General features: G+C 32.6%; 1 protein-coding gene across 1 annotated transcript; it reads right to left on the minus strand.

Moving 5' to 3' along the window:
* Nucleotides 1-2,839: 2,839 nt before the first annotated feature.
* LOC130814591 (uncharacterized) lies at nt 2,840-8,775 on the minus strand. Its single transcript, XM_057680709.1, has 13 exons — nt 8,515-8,775; nt 7,213-7,499; nt 6,691-6,767; nt 6,446-6,605; nt 6,311-6,335; nt 6,129-6,218; nt 5,319-5,490; nt 5,165-5,238; nt 4,682-4,751; nt 4,418-4,489; nt 4,177-4,310; nt 3,388-3,461; nt 2,840-3,246 (listed from the first exon to the last, which is right to left on the minus strand). The coding sequence occupies exons 2-13, from the start codon at nt 7,445-7,447 to the stop codon at nt 3,188-3,190; spliced, it is 1,242 nt and encodes a 413-aa protein (XP_057536692.1). The 5' UTR covers nt 7,448-7,499; nt 8,515-8,775; the 3' UTR covers nt 2,840-3,187.
* Between the last annotated feature and the right edge of the window lie 8,838 nt (nt 8,776-17,613).

Below are 17,613 nucleotides of genomic sequence, written 5' to 3' on the forward strand. Positions count from 1 at the left end.
AATTTAGATAAGTGAACTCTCACCAAATCACAAACTACAAGTCTTAACTTTGGGAACTCTCACCAAAACTACTACTCTTCAAATTTGGAACACTCAAATTTGGACAATTAAAATTGACTAAACACAAGTCAAGTTCAATAAACAAAACACAAGTTTTTTTGACAAATTTCTGGATGGATTTTCATTGATAATCAGCATGCTATTTATAGACTTAGTACACCCACTAATTGCCTTTACAACTTCCCTAATTAATAGCAACAAAACAAAATAAAATGCTGAAAATAAAAAGGTGATTAAAGGGCTCATAACCGTCCACTTTAATCCCCATTACAAACCCTTTGAATTCCAAGACTGATTGGAATTAATTCCCATCAATGAGAGTAAAAACCAGCTTTAAACATGACCCTTTGTATTCCAAGGCTGATTGGAAGTTAATGAGATTAAAAACCAGCTTTAAACATGGCCCTTTGTATTCAAAGCTGTTTGGAATTAATTCCTTGTAATTGAAGTCTTTAAGGAAGAATCCAACTAACTTAATCTGTAATTAGTCATGCTCAGCAAAGTGCAACCATTTGAGGAACTATACGGACCATGCATACTAAGATCATAATAGGACTTGGACAAAATTAATTCCCTTGCATTGGATTGGACTTGGACATCTTGGACATTCGTACCTTGACCATCTTGGTCATTGTGGGGTCAACTCTTGTTACCATTTTAAGTTTTGCTTAGGCCCTAAAATTCGTGATTGTTGTGACACGACTAAGGATTTGGCCGATCTAGTAAACTTATCCTGTATATTTGCCACTGGTCACATGTGCTATTTGTCTATGGTAGATGTGTAGAGAAGTTGACTTCTTTGCCTATATTTTAATGGTTTATGATATGATTTTCTAAAATGCCAGTATGTAATGATAGATAGGGTGAGAATAGAAATATCCCCACTGTTTATATGGGGTCTTTTAATCACATCAATTTTTGAGGATTTTGAATGATCTTACAGTCATATCTAGATCAAAAGAAAAGTAAAGAAGATTAAGTCAATTCACAAGACCTTCCCTTTGTATTAAATTTTCTTAACTTTAACATCATTGACACTATGTAAATGTCCCCAACATTTGTTAATCTTTGTGCTATCAGCTATGTCCCATTTTACAATTTCAAATTGACAGAGGGAGTATGAGTGTAACACTGGCGGGTGGTTTGCAACTTCATTCAGCCAAGGTGGCTAAACTAATCGGGCCTTAAATGATTGTTTTGTTATTGCAAGTCAGTAAACATATAAAAGTTCATTTGATGCTGAAAGTTAGTGAACGTACTCGTTTGTGACTTGTGGCTAGGCATTGTGGTATGTCCTGCATCAACTTCGATTAAACAATATTTTTGTGAAAACTTCTAATGGAAATATTCTTGAATTTGGTACGAGACTGGAAGCTTAAGAATGTAATATTACTAATGATTTTTTCTTTAAATCAATGCTCTGATGCAGTTCCCTTCTATGAGATCTCTGCATACTACTCAGCCCAACGCAGTTGCTCCAACAGGCGCAGCACACGCTTCCAACTTTGGTACTGCTCCACCTTCTTGTATGCAGCCTCAATTATCGAACATGGCACCAGCATTTCATGGTGGTTGTGCTGTTCCAACTGGTATATCTTGGAAACCTTTTGTTTACGTTTTTTGTTTTCATTGTATGCAGTGATTTATATTTTCATTAGAACAAATTTTTCTTTCCTTTTTCTCTATCAGTGAGTTGGTTTCTGACATTTGCTCCACAATCTCCAGTAATGCACATAGGCCAGCAACTACTATCATCTAGGTAATACTTGCATCAACTGTCAAAAACTGTTTTGTGCAATTGAATTTCAATTTAATGAATAGAAATATAGCAATCAAATCGTGATTAAGACTTCTCTTTGGTTCGTGTATAGCTACTAACGCTGAAGTAGTTCTTGCTTCTCATCTCAATCACACATCATTTTGATCTTTGGATAGTTGACACATCATTTTGATCTTTGGACCAAATTCTTGGAATTAATCATAAATATATTGATCTTTGGAGTCTTATTTCATATTACGTGAAGGATCGACATATGAAGATAACTGTTCCAAGCTTCTACCCACAAGCTGTATCAAATTCTTATAAAATTAATTGTGGTGTCCATCTTTAAAATAAAAATTCTTTCAGTGGGGCTTGTTAATTAGGACACTTCTTGTATCCCTTTTTACTCCCTTTATTCATTTTTCACTGTGTGAATTTAAATGTTTTGTTTGAATAAAGTTTTATTTGTGAGAATTTTGATGGTGGTCATTTTGACTTCCGTTCTCAAGTGTTCACTTTCCCGAAAGTTGATTCTTACATGTAATAATCTCGTATTTCAATCGTTTGGTAAATACTTTTTGAATTTTATTTAATTATTTTTGAGGCTAAAAGGATTGTTGAGTGTTGATGTCAAGGACTCAACTCAAACAGTTGACTCATGTCAATAATCCTAACGGCTCAAATTTTAATCTTATAGTGAGTTGTTCTGGAAACTTTAGCTCAGTCTAAAAACCTTTTTATGTGATATAGTATTGAATTACTGAAATATGCTCATATAGTCATATATAAAGAGTGGATGCTTGTTGGCCCTTATAATGAATGTAGGAAGCACCAAGTTGAGAAATATTTTGGATTTGTCTTTTGGATGAACTAATCTAATGAAAATTGTCACTTTTTACTACTTGCGAATTAACCTTAAAATATATGTACTACTTATTTATTTAGTTTATTATAAGTTTCTTTTAACCCATAAAAATTTGAAATATAATTGTATTATAAATACTTATACACAACTAATGTTATTAAAATTCCCTTTTCTTTTCTTTTCTAATCCCTTGAGTTAAAAAAAAAAAGTACTACTTACTATATACAAATAAATAATAGGATTCCACAAAAAAAATCATTAGGAAATCTTTGGACTATAATTCCATTAGTTGTGAAGAGGGAGTACAAATGTAACTGTAATTTTGATTTGTGTAAGGCATTGCCAGCACAAAAGGCCAAACTCATCCAGAATTCCATTTTTTGTCTTTCTTTTTTGTCAGTTGTCATTATCATTGTCAATCAAGACCCTGCTTTGGATGGGTAACCTTTGAAAAAAGAATAACAAGACTGTTTTTTTTTTCCTTTTCCTTTGTTTTTTGTTCAGGGAAATTCACCTGCTTGTCTACTCTTTAGTATAACAGGTGCTACCAGCATCCATACTGCACCACCATATTAAGAATATTTTATTTCCTCATAAATATTTTAATTATTTAATTTATTAATCATATTCATACTATAGAAAGGAGAAAAAAAGAATTGGAGCATTCAAAAAATAAAATAAGTATGTTTTTAGTACTTACTGTAAACACAGGCTGCCAACCATTCATTCACTACTCTGACCCAAGTGCTTGTCCAACCTACATCAATTGTCCACCTACAACATGAAGAAAAAACATCACTCAGAATTCCTTCACAACTGTCTTCTGAATAAAATAATCCATGCTTTGAATAAAACTTGGTAATGAATAATATGCACTTGCTCATAATATTAGGAATACATCATTAGAATTATAATTGTTTATCAAATTACAAACCACAAATTGTTCTATTTATTATTTGTTTGAATTTACTGTAAATATTTTTGCTAAATATAAGTCAGTAGTTTTAAATAGAAGATTAATGGAAGTTGATTATTAGAGAGATGGAAGAATCAGTTAGAAAGTAATGAAAAAATAATAAAATAGCAATTAGTTCCTCATATTGAAGTATAAATTTACCCTAAGCAAATGTGGGGGAATACTTTCCTCCAAATGAGGGAAATCATCAACTTTTTTTATTGATCTTTTTAGTTTACTGTTATTCTATCTATTTTATAATTATTCTAATTATTTCATTTGTATTTCTACTAATCATTATCCCATTAATTTGTCTTTTTTTGCTTTATTAAACATTTACAGTCAATCGAAACAAATCCTTAGTCGAAATACTTGAGTTTTCTCGATGATCATAGGGTAGGCTAGGGAGGAGCAGACAAAGTGAAACTCGAATCCATGATATTGGCTAAGAAAAACGGTACTTTGCTCCAACTATGATGGACTCAGTTCTTCCAATAGTGTTTACTTTTGAGTAGTCGTGTAGAAAAAACTTACTTCTTCATCGAATGATGTGTGTTCCAACCGATAAGTAACATTGCAAAGTACATTGCTCCGGTAGCAAAGACAAAATGGAAAAATCCATAGCCATACGGAACACCATCTTCTGCTTGTTTATCACTTTTCCAGAACTGCATTTGTACATTCTTTTTCGTTACTTACTTTTCTATGTAAAAGAATAGCTACTCTGCTTATCGGGTTGTAGCAATCAACCAAAAACTTGCAAGATATTATTAACCTGGAAACATTGAGAATCTATGCCTGTTGAAAATGTCGCAATTACGATTGTGAGTAGTGCAACAACAAAACTCTGCATTACATCAGACAACCTGAATTTGTCAGTTCCTATTACATTTCAGATTTATCGTTTCTTCTTCGATTTTCATTTGGGTTTTCCTTTTCAAGTTTTCCACCAATCATAGGGTAGTTGATGATATCATAATATATTGATAAATGATGTAAATACTGAAAAATTGTTAATCAAAAAGTTGATGAGAATTACTATGATGGTAAGCCAGTCAGTCCGAGTAGAAGATTCAGCCTTCCTGTTGCATTTAGTTCCCGGAGGTTCGCTGAATAATGCAGCAACACAATCAAACATCAGTGTAAACTATCTTTAAGAACAATAACACTATATTTGGATAGCAAATTAAAAGAGAAAAGAAAAAAAAGGAAAGAAAGGGGAGAGATAAGGAGGGAGTGTTTTGTTTGTTTGTTTAGAAGAAAAAGGAAGGGAAAAGTAAGAAAAAACGAGTGTTTTCCTTTTAAGTCTTTCCGCTTAAGAAGAGTTATTAACAAAATTTGTTCATGTTTTCCCCTTCAAATTTCTTCTCTCGATTTTTGTTATCTAAATAACGGATCACCCATCATTTTAAATTCATCCCTTTTCTTTTGCTCTATTTAATTATTTCTATTCAAATAGAGTGTAAATATAGGTTATATACACGAAGGGAATGGGAGCATAGCTTAGTATAGGATAGAATACCTTCGAATGGCGCACCAACATAGAAAAACAATGTAAAGTCCCATTAATCCAGGAGTCAAGAATCCAGCACTAATCTGTACAATTAATAAAGCAAATGAAAACAGAGTAAAGAGAAAAGTGTAGGCATTATAAAGAATAAAGATGATAGTCTTACTCTGGGTTGCAAAGAAACGCTAGTCATCAATTGCAGAAGTACGAGTGTCCAAGTGATGTAAAAAATATTCAAAAGACATGATGGCTCGGGTGCATACCAAATGTACATCATGATTATTCCCACTATGCTTATTATATATGCTGTTGTTGCTATTAATGTCACATGAACTCGGCTGCAAACCCAAAGCTTATGTTAGGGACACATTTTTGAAAGGTCAGGTGAAATTCAAATTTCAGAATTTATAATCGAAATAAAAGAATATAATTATAGCTCAACGGACTTGACCCTTTTAAGTGGTCTAGGTTATGGGCTTTTATAGTTGTTGTTTTTGGGTCGATCCGTTAAAAATCAATCCTTTCATAAACTGAATGGGCTTGACCCTTTTAAAATGGTCTAGGTTACGGGCTTTTAGCGGAGCCCAGTCCCATTACATACCTCTACTTATAAGACTTGTATATGCTATTTATTTGTCCATCCTCTCAACTTCTGAATTCTTTTAATAGTATAGTCGAGTTTGACTCTTTCAGAAAACATATTCCGATTATGTACTCATATTTGACTTGGATATATGTTTAACGGTCTATTTGAATATTATATGAAAAATTACGATATTTTGAGATAATTGAAGTGTTGAAATATTCAACTCATGTGAAAGTGTTGAGCTAAGTTATTAGGACACTTGAGGTTGACAAAATGTTGAATTACGAGCAAAAGACTAATCACATTATTTTTTATTTTTCATGGTCTTTCTAAATGTTATTGAATTTTACAGGTTTTCAGAAAATTCAATAAAAGATAAATAAAATTTACCATCTTTCAGCATACTTCTCTGAAAGGCAACAATCATTGAGCCAGTGAATGAAACTAATCACGCTTACAAGCTGGATTAAGAGAAAGATCCTGTAAGAACATTGTAAAACATATTTAAGATCAGAACATTCCTGAATACAATTTTCAAGCACGAACTGCTTCTAGAAGCATATAAAACATACCCAGCACCAAAGTGAGCAATTTCCCCTGTGAAAAATAAGACATAGACAGAAGTTTGTTAAGTTTTTGAACTAAAAGACTACGTAGGAATTAAAACACATATGGGAGTTGTTTAGCAGTTCAAAATTATTACTAACCATACATCTCGATGAATTCTGTTGGTAGGAAAAATGGTAGAACCATGAAACCAAGAAACATGGTAGCCTTCACAGACCACCACTGCGAATGCCATGTATCTCTACTATCATCTACTTTTGAGGTTCCGACAGTACAAAGAAAGATCGTGAAGAAGAACATCTACTTTATTTGTCAAGGACAACTCAATTTAGATCAAATTATCACAACATCACTAGATTTTTAGGAAAATGTTTGAGAAGGATACAAAACATCCCAAGCTCACGCGCAATACTCCTTGTGTTCCTAAGCATTCTGCACCACCATCTTTGCATCCTCTAAATCCTGTATCAAATCAAGGTATAGATGTGAAACATATATTTCTTGGTATAAATTTAGTATCAATGTAAGGATAAGCGGCTATTGGTATCAGATCGTCTCACTATGAGACGGAATCATATAACTAGTTTATTTCTATAATTGATCACTTTGAAATTGTATGTGATCACTTTAACACACAAAATATACCTGGGTCAGTACAATATATATAGTCTTACTATCAGACTGTCTCATTTAGAATTTGGGAAATCTAAATAAGTTCAGATTTGTTCTTATTAAGGGTTTGAAGCAGAATAGAAGGTCATACATAATAGGAATTTTCAAATAACTTAGTGAATCGTAAATTGCCAAAGCATTAATCCCAAAATATTCGAATTAGCTCACACGAAACAATAAATCAGTTCTAAAAGTAGCCCACCCGAAATTTAATAGAACTGTAAGCGATTCTTACTTGCCATATCTTTCATTGCACCATTGCCATAATCTCGAACAACCCAAGCTAAGAAGTTTGTGATTAGGAAAATGAGTCCATAAACATATCTAGCCATCCATGGGTTGCAACCATATCGAAATTGGGTGAACCATGAACCGTCTCTAATCAAAGGATAATACTTCTCTTTTGTGGTGGCGCTGGTGGTGGTGGTGGTGGTGGCGGCGCTGGTGCTCGTACCACTCTCCATATCCATTGCAAAAACTTGTTTACATTTGAATGAATTTCACAACTCCCCTTCTCTTGATCTGAAAATAAACTTTAAAAATGTAAGACAAAATAAAAAACAAATATTCTTATTATTAAAATAGAAATTAGGACTAATTACATGATCTAAACATGATATAAATGTTTTTTTCTTCATACCTAGGAGCATGTCATACATACTAATAACATGATCATTAGCTTGTTAAGCAAACTTTTCTGTTAACAGAATCCAACAACAAAAAAAGTAGCTTCCCGTCTAATTAAGGGTTGTTTTTGAAGCTTGCTTTCTTTTTAAGGCAACATCCAAAGATATCCTAAAAAGGATGTAATTCTTCCAAGTAACAACTACTACTACTAATTTCATGGATTGGTAAATTAATATTTGTTCAAAAAATATTCCATTATAAAATAAATCAACTAATATTCTAATTTCATATTTTAAGATAAGACAATTACAGTTAGAATTCTTCTTCATTTTACATAACACCACAAATTTTCACAAATTTTCTACAACTTTTTTATTCAGATTCCATTACTGTCATTTCTATCAACATTATAAAAAATATATATATTACTTCATCTTCCACTAAAAAAGGAACCCAAAAAGACACATGGCAAGGCACTGAAACTTAATCAAAAACCCAAATCACCCAGAAAGGTATCAGGTCATATTAGCACAAACCAACTTCAAAATTCTCACTTAAACCATAATTTAACATCATTAATGTAGTAATTATTCTAAAAACTCAAAAAACAGAGCATTTTCATGATTCACATTATATTAAAATCAAATAACTACCTACATACACAAATGTAGTTATGTTAGCGGACCAACTCAACCAACAGGCTAAGCTGATTATTGAACCCTTATCGTATGTTATATACTATATGACACACCGTCACACGAGAGCACAATTTACGCATGAATGCAAATACATGCCCGCCTAATATACACTTTTAAATATTCAATTCGAAATAAAATCAACCCAACCAAAAACTTTAAACGTAAATTAAAACATACTTAGAGAAATGCTGTAAATTAGAAATGGGAATTACCAGAGATCAGGAGTTGATGAAGAATAAAGATCTAATAACTGTTAACTACAGTTTTTCTGAAGAAGAATCTTCAATCTTCAAGAAACGAACTTTTTCAACTCATACTAACCAAATTCTGTATCCTTTTCTCTCTCTTCTCTCTTTTGGGGGAGCAAGACAATATGTTAAACTGCGTAAAATTAGGAGAGAGAATTTAAATCAAGATGACATTTTGGTGTTTGGTAAGCAAGTGAACTTTTCTTTGCTTTTCCTATAATATGTTTATGCGAATTCTTTTTATATATATAGACACTACTATTATATTTTTATTAAATTTTTTAAATAATTTTTTCCACTTTTATTTGGTTTTACTTTTTTCCCGCCGTAAGCATCAACTAAAGGTATGGATATGGAGATTGGGGAGTGAATATGATTGCACGAAACGGCAGCGTCTTGAAGTTGGAGTGACGAAAGTCCATTCAAACAGAGGGCAATTGTCTTTTAATCTAAAGAGAAGTGTCCACTAAAAAAAGAGAATGCAATGCAATGTACGAAATAAAGAAGGATGCATTTTTGCGTTTTGGTTGTGGGTTATTTGTGGCCATTTTCTCGTAGGAATAGCTTTAGGGCATATCATATGGTGAGAGTTTTGATATGTTTGGAATAGTTTGACGTACCAAATAAGTGTTGATGAGGTCCTAGGATAAGTAGATGATGAATCCACTTACTTTGAAGTTATGGTTTGGAATAGTATTTCAATTTTTTGAAAATGAGGTGTATCTAAACGGAGTCGACATATTTTTTAAAAACGTGTACGCATGATTATCAGAATTTCGATTTTAATTTACAATCTTACGATTTTACGATCCAAAAATTGGCAAGCGATTCAAATCTTAAGTATAGGTCTTAATAATAGTGGGATTGTACGATCCTACTAAGATAAAAAAAATTATATAAAAAAAAAGTATAGTTGATAGGATCAAAACACGATCCTAGGAATCGATGGGTTGTCGGTATCATAAAGATAATCTTATATTCTAGCTTTACTTACATATAAATATAAGTTAAAAATAATGTTCTTATGATTATTAAACCCAATCCTTAAACTTCGCTACCCTTTTCATTATATTGCTATCATTTTTTTAATAAAATTACTAAAATGCCCTTAAATTTATTTTTAATTATAAAATCAACCATTATTATTACTAAACTAAATTTATCAATAATAATTAAATTAAAATAAAAATATTAATTTTAAAACAAAAAATAATTTTTTAAAATCGGAAAATAAACCTAATCACACATTTTGTGTTAAAATTTGATGCATAATCACTCTTTTGGCCGAAAGTTTTGATAGGAAAATTACATCACTGTTATTTGCGGCATTAGAACCTAGACTTCAATATCTTTCCAATGATATATTATATGCCCAACTCTGATAACCGAGCGAGAAATGATGATCATTTAAAGTTTGTTTGTGCTAAAATTTGATACATGTTCAATCTTTTGGGCATAAGTTTTTATATAAAAATCGTATTAATGCCGCAAACAAACTTTAAACGATCGTCATTTCTCGCTCGGTTATCGAAATTGGGCATATAATATATCATTGGAAAGATTTTGAAGTCTAAGTTCTAATGCCGCAAACATTGCAATTATATGATTTGTCTATTTAAAGTTATAGACAAAAGAGTGAACATGTATCAAATTTTAACATAATCATATTGATTCTGCAATCATATTGATGTTCATTTTTGTTGCCCATTGTAATTCGATTTTTAGTTTTAGCTTGTTTTAGTTCAATAAATGTTCGGAGAGAGTTTGTAGAGAAATGTTAGAGATTGAAGGTTTGAAAAGTAACCAGAGGCAATCTTGAAAGTTCAATATATAAAGGGTTACGATAAAATAAAAAGAGTAGCAAAGTTTAATAATGCCCTTATTAAAATTCATGTATTTACTGATCTGTTATTATAAATGATTATAAAAAAATATTCTTTTTAATCAATAAATGGATGAAGTCAAATCACTCTTTACTTATGGCTCAAAACTTCAAATATGAATCCATATGAGCAAATTATATAAGTGGAAATCATTTATCCTAGGATTTTATCTTCCTATGCTTTACTTCTAGCAATTTCAATCTTATCCTTTATTGATCCAATATAAAATTACGATCTAACAATATTACGTGTATAAACTTATGGAGTAATCTAAAGTTAATATAAGTAATTCTGTATAAATTAAATGTGCTATCAATTGATTTTAAGCGGTGTAATTAGTAAGCTTAGATAAACTCAAAACATATTTTTGAATGTTAGTTTATTAAGAAAATGTAATAATTTTCTTTTTAACCAGCATCCACATAAGAATTAATTAATCTATTTTTGAAAATGGATAAAAGTGTGTATATGTGATTAAAATAATAGAAACTATTAATTGTTTATTAATAAAGGGATGGCATTTAACTAACCAATAAGAATACATTATTATTTTTCAATAGTTTTAGTACCTTTAGAACGAAGAATTAGCTTGTTCAATGGCTAATAAGATTTGTTTGTAGTGGGTTTAGACCCTATTTTGTAAGTAAGTAGATCCAGAATGCACTCTAATTATGGATTTTGTTCACAAAAGTCAAAAATGTCTCCTTGTATTCGTATATGCAAAGTAAAGTATAATCATCAATTAATATTTCTAATAGATTTACTTGCCTAGATTTTTACAAAATTTAACAAATCTTCATGCCCATTTGCGAGCTACCATGTAGCTCACATGCTTGTATATAGACTTCATAGAGTCACTCCAATATTGAAAGTAATTTTAAAAATTCGAATTAAAAATATGAGATTGAGAAAAAACAATAAATAAAATAAAAACATATACAACCCTTTTGGTAGATAGTAATAAACGGTGGCAATGAAAACTAGTCTAACTTTAATTGAAAAATTTCTTGGCTACCTTAATGGTCATATATGTCCAACTTCAATTATTTTATTTTCTTCATAAAATTAATTATAATGCATTACCATTGGAAGATATGGTAATGAAAATTTGTAAATAAAAAGCCATTTATGATTAAAGTTTCATCACCATGGGAATGATATAGAACTTTTGATGAAATTTTTACACTGTAAAACATTCCTATTACCATCAGTTAGTACCATTAACCAAACGAGCCGAAGTTAACAGGAAAAAATATATTTACATCCTTTTTCTTAAAATTTTATACACACATCAGCCATAATAATTATATAATAGCTAGCGATCAACTCAAAATAAAAATTAATGGGACTAGAATATACAACATATATTATATTCCTTTCTATTCATTCAATGTGTCCCATTTGATTCACCATTTTTAGGTGGTCAAATGGGATCACATATGAAAGAAAAAGTATAGTGTTTTTTTAAAAAAATTTTAATATGGGTAAAGTGGGGTTAATAAGTGTAAAGGTGTGAAAAAGTTAATTCAATAAGAATAAATTGGTTAAGTTAATATACCCAAAATAGAAATGAGAGATATTTAGGATAATTTGACCGAAAAAGGAAATGAGATATTTATGGTGAATAGAAGAGAGTAATATAATATTACATTTTAATGCTATAAATAGTTCATAATGCAAACTAATGAAACTTTTTTTAACTAATGAAGATCTCAATTAACATGTTGAAAATTAAAGGACGTACAAAATTTAAGCATAGTTTAATGTGGCATGGAAACGCACTAGACACTTCACTGCAAGTCCTATGAGGATTCTGAATTTTCAAGTGACTGAATTATAGAAGTATATACTTAATTAATAATGGTGTATTATTATTATTATTATTATTCTTTCAAGATGGGATTAGTTGGATGATATTGGATCTAACTCAAGCATGTGTGGATCATTTGCTATACTATTATTTGAAGTAATATATTATTATTTAGGCCAGATTTTACATAATATATTGAAAAGAAACTATTCAAAATAACCCAATCATTTTAACAGTTTTTTTTTTATTTTAACATTTAATTTTTAAAATAATTATAGTGAGAGATGATCTCTCCGAGAGACGCATTATATATAGGAGTATGATGACCGTTTTTTTAACTTTTAAGAGCTTTAAGCGAAAATTAAATATAAGCTTTTTGAGTACAAATGTATATGTACATATTTAAAGTGACAATAATAATCTACTATTGATTTGTTCAATTACTTTAGTTGAAGAAGAAAGTACAAAAAATAATAATACCACTGCTCTTTTTGATAGAAATATAGAACTACTTAATTAACTAGAATGAATTAATTATCAATGAAAAAAAAGTCCAACAGTACCTACTAGCCTGAAAGTAAAAGTATAATATTTTTTTTAAGATTTAATTAAAAAATTGGATGTATTAATTTTTTTTGGTATGGCCCTGAGTCGTTGTTATGCCACTCCCGTGTTTCAAATTAGGTTTTTTTAGATGAATTCAGTGAATAAGACAATAATTTTAATTGTTGATTCTATCAATTGTTAAAACCAAAAAAAATGTAGATATCTATGTAAAAGAGATTGGTTCGGATCCAACAATGATAGAAAACAATGTAGAAGTTGAGTGAAAAACAAAGCATGAATGAATAAGAGACACAACAAACAACAACAACAACAATGTATTTAAGAGGTATCAATGGATACCTCCCCCTCAAATAAAGTATCTTATTATTAATATAATCACAATTACACTAATGACTCAACTTACAATAGTTAAGAGCTCACACCTAACCCATAAAGGTTTCACCTTTAATGGTGAAACTCCACAAATGCCACTAATACAAAGAGAACGCTCTAATGGCCAATGCCCTAGCTTTCCTAATGTATTTGCCTCACCTCACTCTTCTAATGATGTTCTTAAACCCCTTTATATAGTCTCATAACATATTAGAAGCAGTAGGATCAATCACTTGAAGCCCAAGGAAATCCCGCAACAAAACAGAACACAAGTTATTTGGCCCTCTAGATAGCCGCTCACATGACCATCATCATCACCACTAAGCAAGGTCACTCTCTCATGCTCACAAGCCATCACCCTTTCTTCAAAGTTGTTACCTTTCTTACTTTCTCAAATGGAGCTTCCCTTTTCATCCCTTTGAGTTTCTCACCATCTCCAACATTCATTGTTGGCTTCTTCATCTGCCTCAAAAGCTTCAAGCTTCTAAGGTGCTTCTTCAACTTGTTGCAAGTGTATTGAATATAGCCCCTCTTGTTGCAACGAAAGCACACTCTATCCCCATACTCAACCCTTGCCTTCTTGATTCTGATTTTTCTCTCCTTTGATGGAGTTCTCTCAATCACCTTTCCATCTCCCATAGATGAAGTATCATCAACCTTTATACGAACCCCCATGGATAGTACTTTCTCAACAATGCTACTGCACCTATTAGCTCCTTCTAGTTTTTCAACACTCAATAACAAAGACTCTATCACTAGCCTTTGCTCTAACACCATTGTTAATAAGCTCTCATTCTCTTTTGAGAACTCCATTAACAATCTCTCTATCTCTTGATTACCCACTAATTTTCTCTCTCCCAAAGTTTCAACAAACCCTAATGGTTTCAACAAACATCCAAACACTTCTTAACTTCCACCATGTCTCTTCTACCAATCTCCAAGCCTTCCCTCACTGAATACCTCAAGAAAATACACGAAGTTCAGATAACAATTAAAAGAAAATGGCTTGGACTCAACAATGGTAGAAAATGATGTAGAAGTTAAGTGAAAAACAGAGCATGAACAAGAGACACAACAAACATTAAAAATAATGTATTTAAGAGGTATCAATGGATACCTCTCCCTCAAATAAAGTATCTTATCATTTATGTAATCACAATTACACTAATGACTCAACTTATAATAGTTAAGAGCTCACTCTTAACCCATAAAGGTTCACCTTTAATGGTGAAACTCCACAAATGCCACTAATACAAAGAGAACACTCTAATGGCCAATACCCTAGCTTCCCTAATGTATTTGCCTTTCCTCACTCTTTTAATGATGTTATTAGATCCCTTTATATAGTCTCATAACATATTAAAAGTCCTTGGACCAATCCCTTGAAACCCAAGAAAATCCCGCAACTAAACAGAACACGCGTTATTTGGCCCTCTGGAAAGCCGCTCCACCGAGTATGATCCGCTCGACCACCCGAGTGAACCTCCAGACTTCTCTGATCAGCTCCAGCAAGTTTTCTCGACTGGTCGAGCGCTGCTTCAGTGGTCTCTGACTGCTGCTGCCTTGATCAAATGACCATCATCACCTTGAGCCTTGTCTTAACCAATGCATCTCTCATGCACCGCACTCGTGTTCTTCGTTGCACAATCATCACGGCACCTCAAAGACCTTCCACATGAAGGTGATTTGGTGCTTGCTCTAAGAATCTGCTCCTCAAGCCCAAATCTACCTCCATCAACATGTGACACCACTTTAGGTGTCCCAACCAACACATCAACATATGATTTGGGTCTTGGCTCCCCCTCAAGACCAAACCAACCATTAACTTTCTTTGTGCACCACTTTTCATTGTGGTCACCATCAACAAATTCACTCTCCATGGTGACTTGAGTCTTGCAACGCTCTTAACATGGTGCAAGTCTCCACTCTTTAGCAAACACATGGCCAATGTTGCCCATCACTCCCTTTAAGTGCACCAAGCACCCCTTTGCCACCTTCAAGACTCTTTCACTTTGTGTCTTTATGGTGTACCCAATCTTCTCTAATCTCATCAATGAGATTAGGTTCCTCACCATCTTTGGAATGTATCTCACACCCCCAAACTTCCTCACAATGCTGTTGTGCATTCTCAAATGCACCTCACCAATGGCCTCAATCACAACTTCGTCACCACTAAGCAAGGTCACTCTCTCATGCTCACAAGCCATCACCCTTGTAAACAAGCTCTTATCTCTAAAAATATGATATGGGTGTACGGAATCAAACACCCAATCGCCATCATCATTACACTTGGCCAATAGCACATGACCATCCTCAACATTACTCTTGGTCTTCTTCACAAGACCCTCATCATCAAGGTTTGATAGCTCACCTTTCTCTACAACCCTTTTTTTTAAAGTTGTTTCCTTTCTCAAATGGAACTTCCCTTTGTATTTCTCACCATCACCAACATCCATTGTTGGCTTCTTCATCTCCCTCAAAAGCTTCAAGCTTCTAAGGTCCTTCTTCAATTTCTTGCAAGTGTATTGAATATGGCCTCTCTGGTGGCAATTGAAGCACACTTTATCCCCATACTCAACCCTTGCCTTCTTAATTTCGATTTTCCTCTCCTTTGATGGATTTTTCTCAATCATCTTACCATCTCCCATAGATGGGCAATCATCAATGTTCATACCAACCCCCATGGATGGTATTTTCTCAACAATGCTACTACGCCTAGTAGCTCCTTCTAGTTTTTCAACTCTCAATAATAAAGACTTTATCACTAGCTTTTGCTCTACCACCATTGTTAATAAGCTCTCCTTCTCTCTTGAGAACTCCATTAAAAATATCTTTATCTCTTGATTGTAATGATTTTCTCTCTCCTAAAGCTTCAACAAACCCTAATAGTTTTAACAAACCATCCAAACACTTCTCAACTTCCACCATCTCTCTTGTACCTATCTTCGAGCCTTCCCTCACTTAATACCCCAAGAAAACACACTAAGCTCTGATATCAATTGAAATAGAATGGTTCAGACCCAACAATGGTAGAAAACGATGTAGAAGTTGAGTGAAAAACAGAGCATGAACAAAAGACACAATAAACAACAACAATAATGTATTAAGAGGTATCAATGGATACCTCCCTCTCAAATAAAGTATCTTATCATTAATGTAATCACAATTACACTAATGACTCAACTTATAATAGTTAAGAGCTCACTCTTAACCTATAAGGGTTCACCTTTGATGGTGAAACTCAATAAATGTCACTAATACAAAGAGAACACTCTAATGGCCAATACCCTAGCTTCCCTAATGTATTTGCCTCTCCTCACTCTTCTAATGATATTCTTAGACCCCTTTATATAGTCTCATAACATATTAGAAGTCCTTGGACCAATCCCTTAAAACCCAAGAAAATTCCGTAACAAAACAGAACATGCGTTATTTGGCCCTCTCGAAAGCCGCTCCACCGAGTATGATCCGCTCGACCACCCGATCGAACCTCCAGACTTTTCCGATCAGCTCCAGCAAGTTTGCTCGACTGAGCCAGCCTTGCTCGACTGGTCGAGCGCTCCTTCAGTGGTCTCTGGCTGCTGATGCCTTGATCAAATGACCATCATCACCTTGAGCCTTGTCTTGAACAATGCATCTCTCATGCACCATACTCGTGTTCTTCGTTGCACCATCATCACGGCACCTCGAAGACCCTCCACGTGAGGGTGATATGGTGATTGCTCTAAAATGGTGGAGCTTAATTATCTATGTATAAAAGTGACAATTCAAATGGATCTTTCCTTATTAAAACAATTAGTTTCTATGCAATAATCATTTCTCTATATGGTTCAGTTTATTGCTAACACTTCAACTTAAATTAAATTGAGAGAGTTGATTTATCAAAATATAACAAACAAACTTAATCGGAGAGAATATATCGTACAATAACTAGTAATTAAATCTATTAACTTCCAAAAAAAAGTAATTACATATACACCTACTATTTTGAATGCAGGTTATGTGTCATTAGAAAATAATTTTTTTCTTCTATAATGCGTTTTCCCATAAGACACTTCTTAATTAATTTTAGTCTCTCTTATATTTTATAATTAGGTATTACTCTTTAAATGGCTACACAAAGAATTTTCTTATTCTTCTTTAAAAAGAAAAAGAAAATCGAAGAAAACTAACAATTTAAAGTAGTACTTCTAATAGAGTATTAACAAAACATGTAGTAGTATAAAGTTAGTGGACAATTCATCTGAGATCAATGAGAAAATAGAGGACAAGATGTCGTTGCTTTAATCAAATGACAAATTTTGTTAAAGCAATTATTAATTATTAAATTGGTCTTAAGGGTTCCATCTATAAACTTTATTACCACTTTTTCCGCTACATTGTTCACCTGGGTTACTCCATTATAATGATGCTATGTCACCAACCTCTATT

This window comes from Amaranthus tricolor, chromosome 6 (genome assembly GCF_026212465.1).
Source record: "Amaranthus tricolor cultivar Red isolate AtriRed21 chromosome 6, ASM2621246v1, whole genome shotgun sequence".
NCBI classification, from domain to species: domain Eukaryota; kingdom Viridiplantae; phylum Streptophyta; class Magnoliopsida; order Caryophyllales; family Amaranthaceae; genus Amaranthus; species Amaranthus tricolor.

Excerpts from the sequence above, each read along its gene's own strand:
- LOC130814591 (XM_057680709.1), bottom strand. The coding sequence starts at position 7,447 with ATGGATATGGAGAGTGGTACGAGCACCAGCGCCGCCACCACCACCACC. Across the intron at positions 5,491-6,128 it reads GAGAAGTATGCTGAAAGATG|CCGAGTTCATGTGACATTAA; the intron begins GTAAATTTTATT and ends TTGGGTTTGCAG. Across the intron at positions 4,490-4,681 it reads CTGACTGGCTTACCATCATA|AGTTTTGTTGTTGCACTACT; the intron begins GTAATTCTCATC and ends GATGTAATGCAG.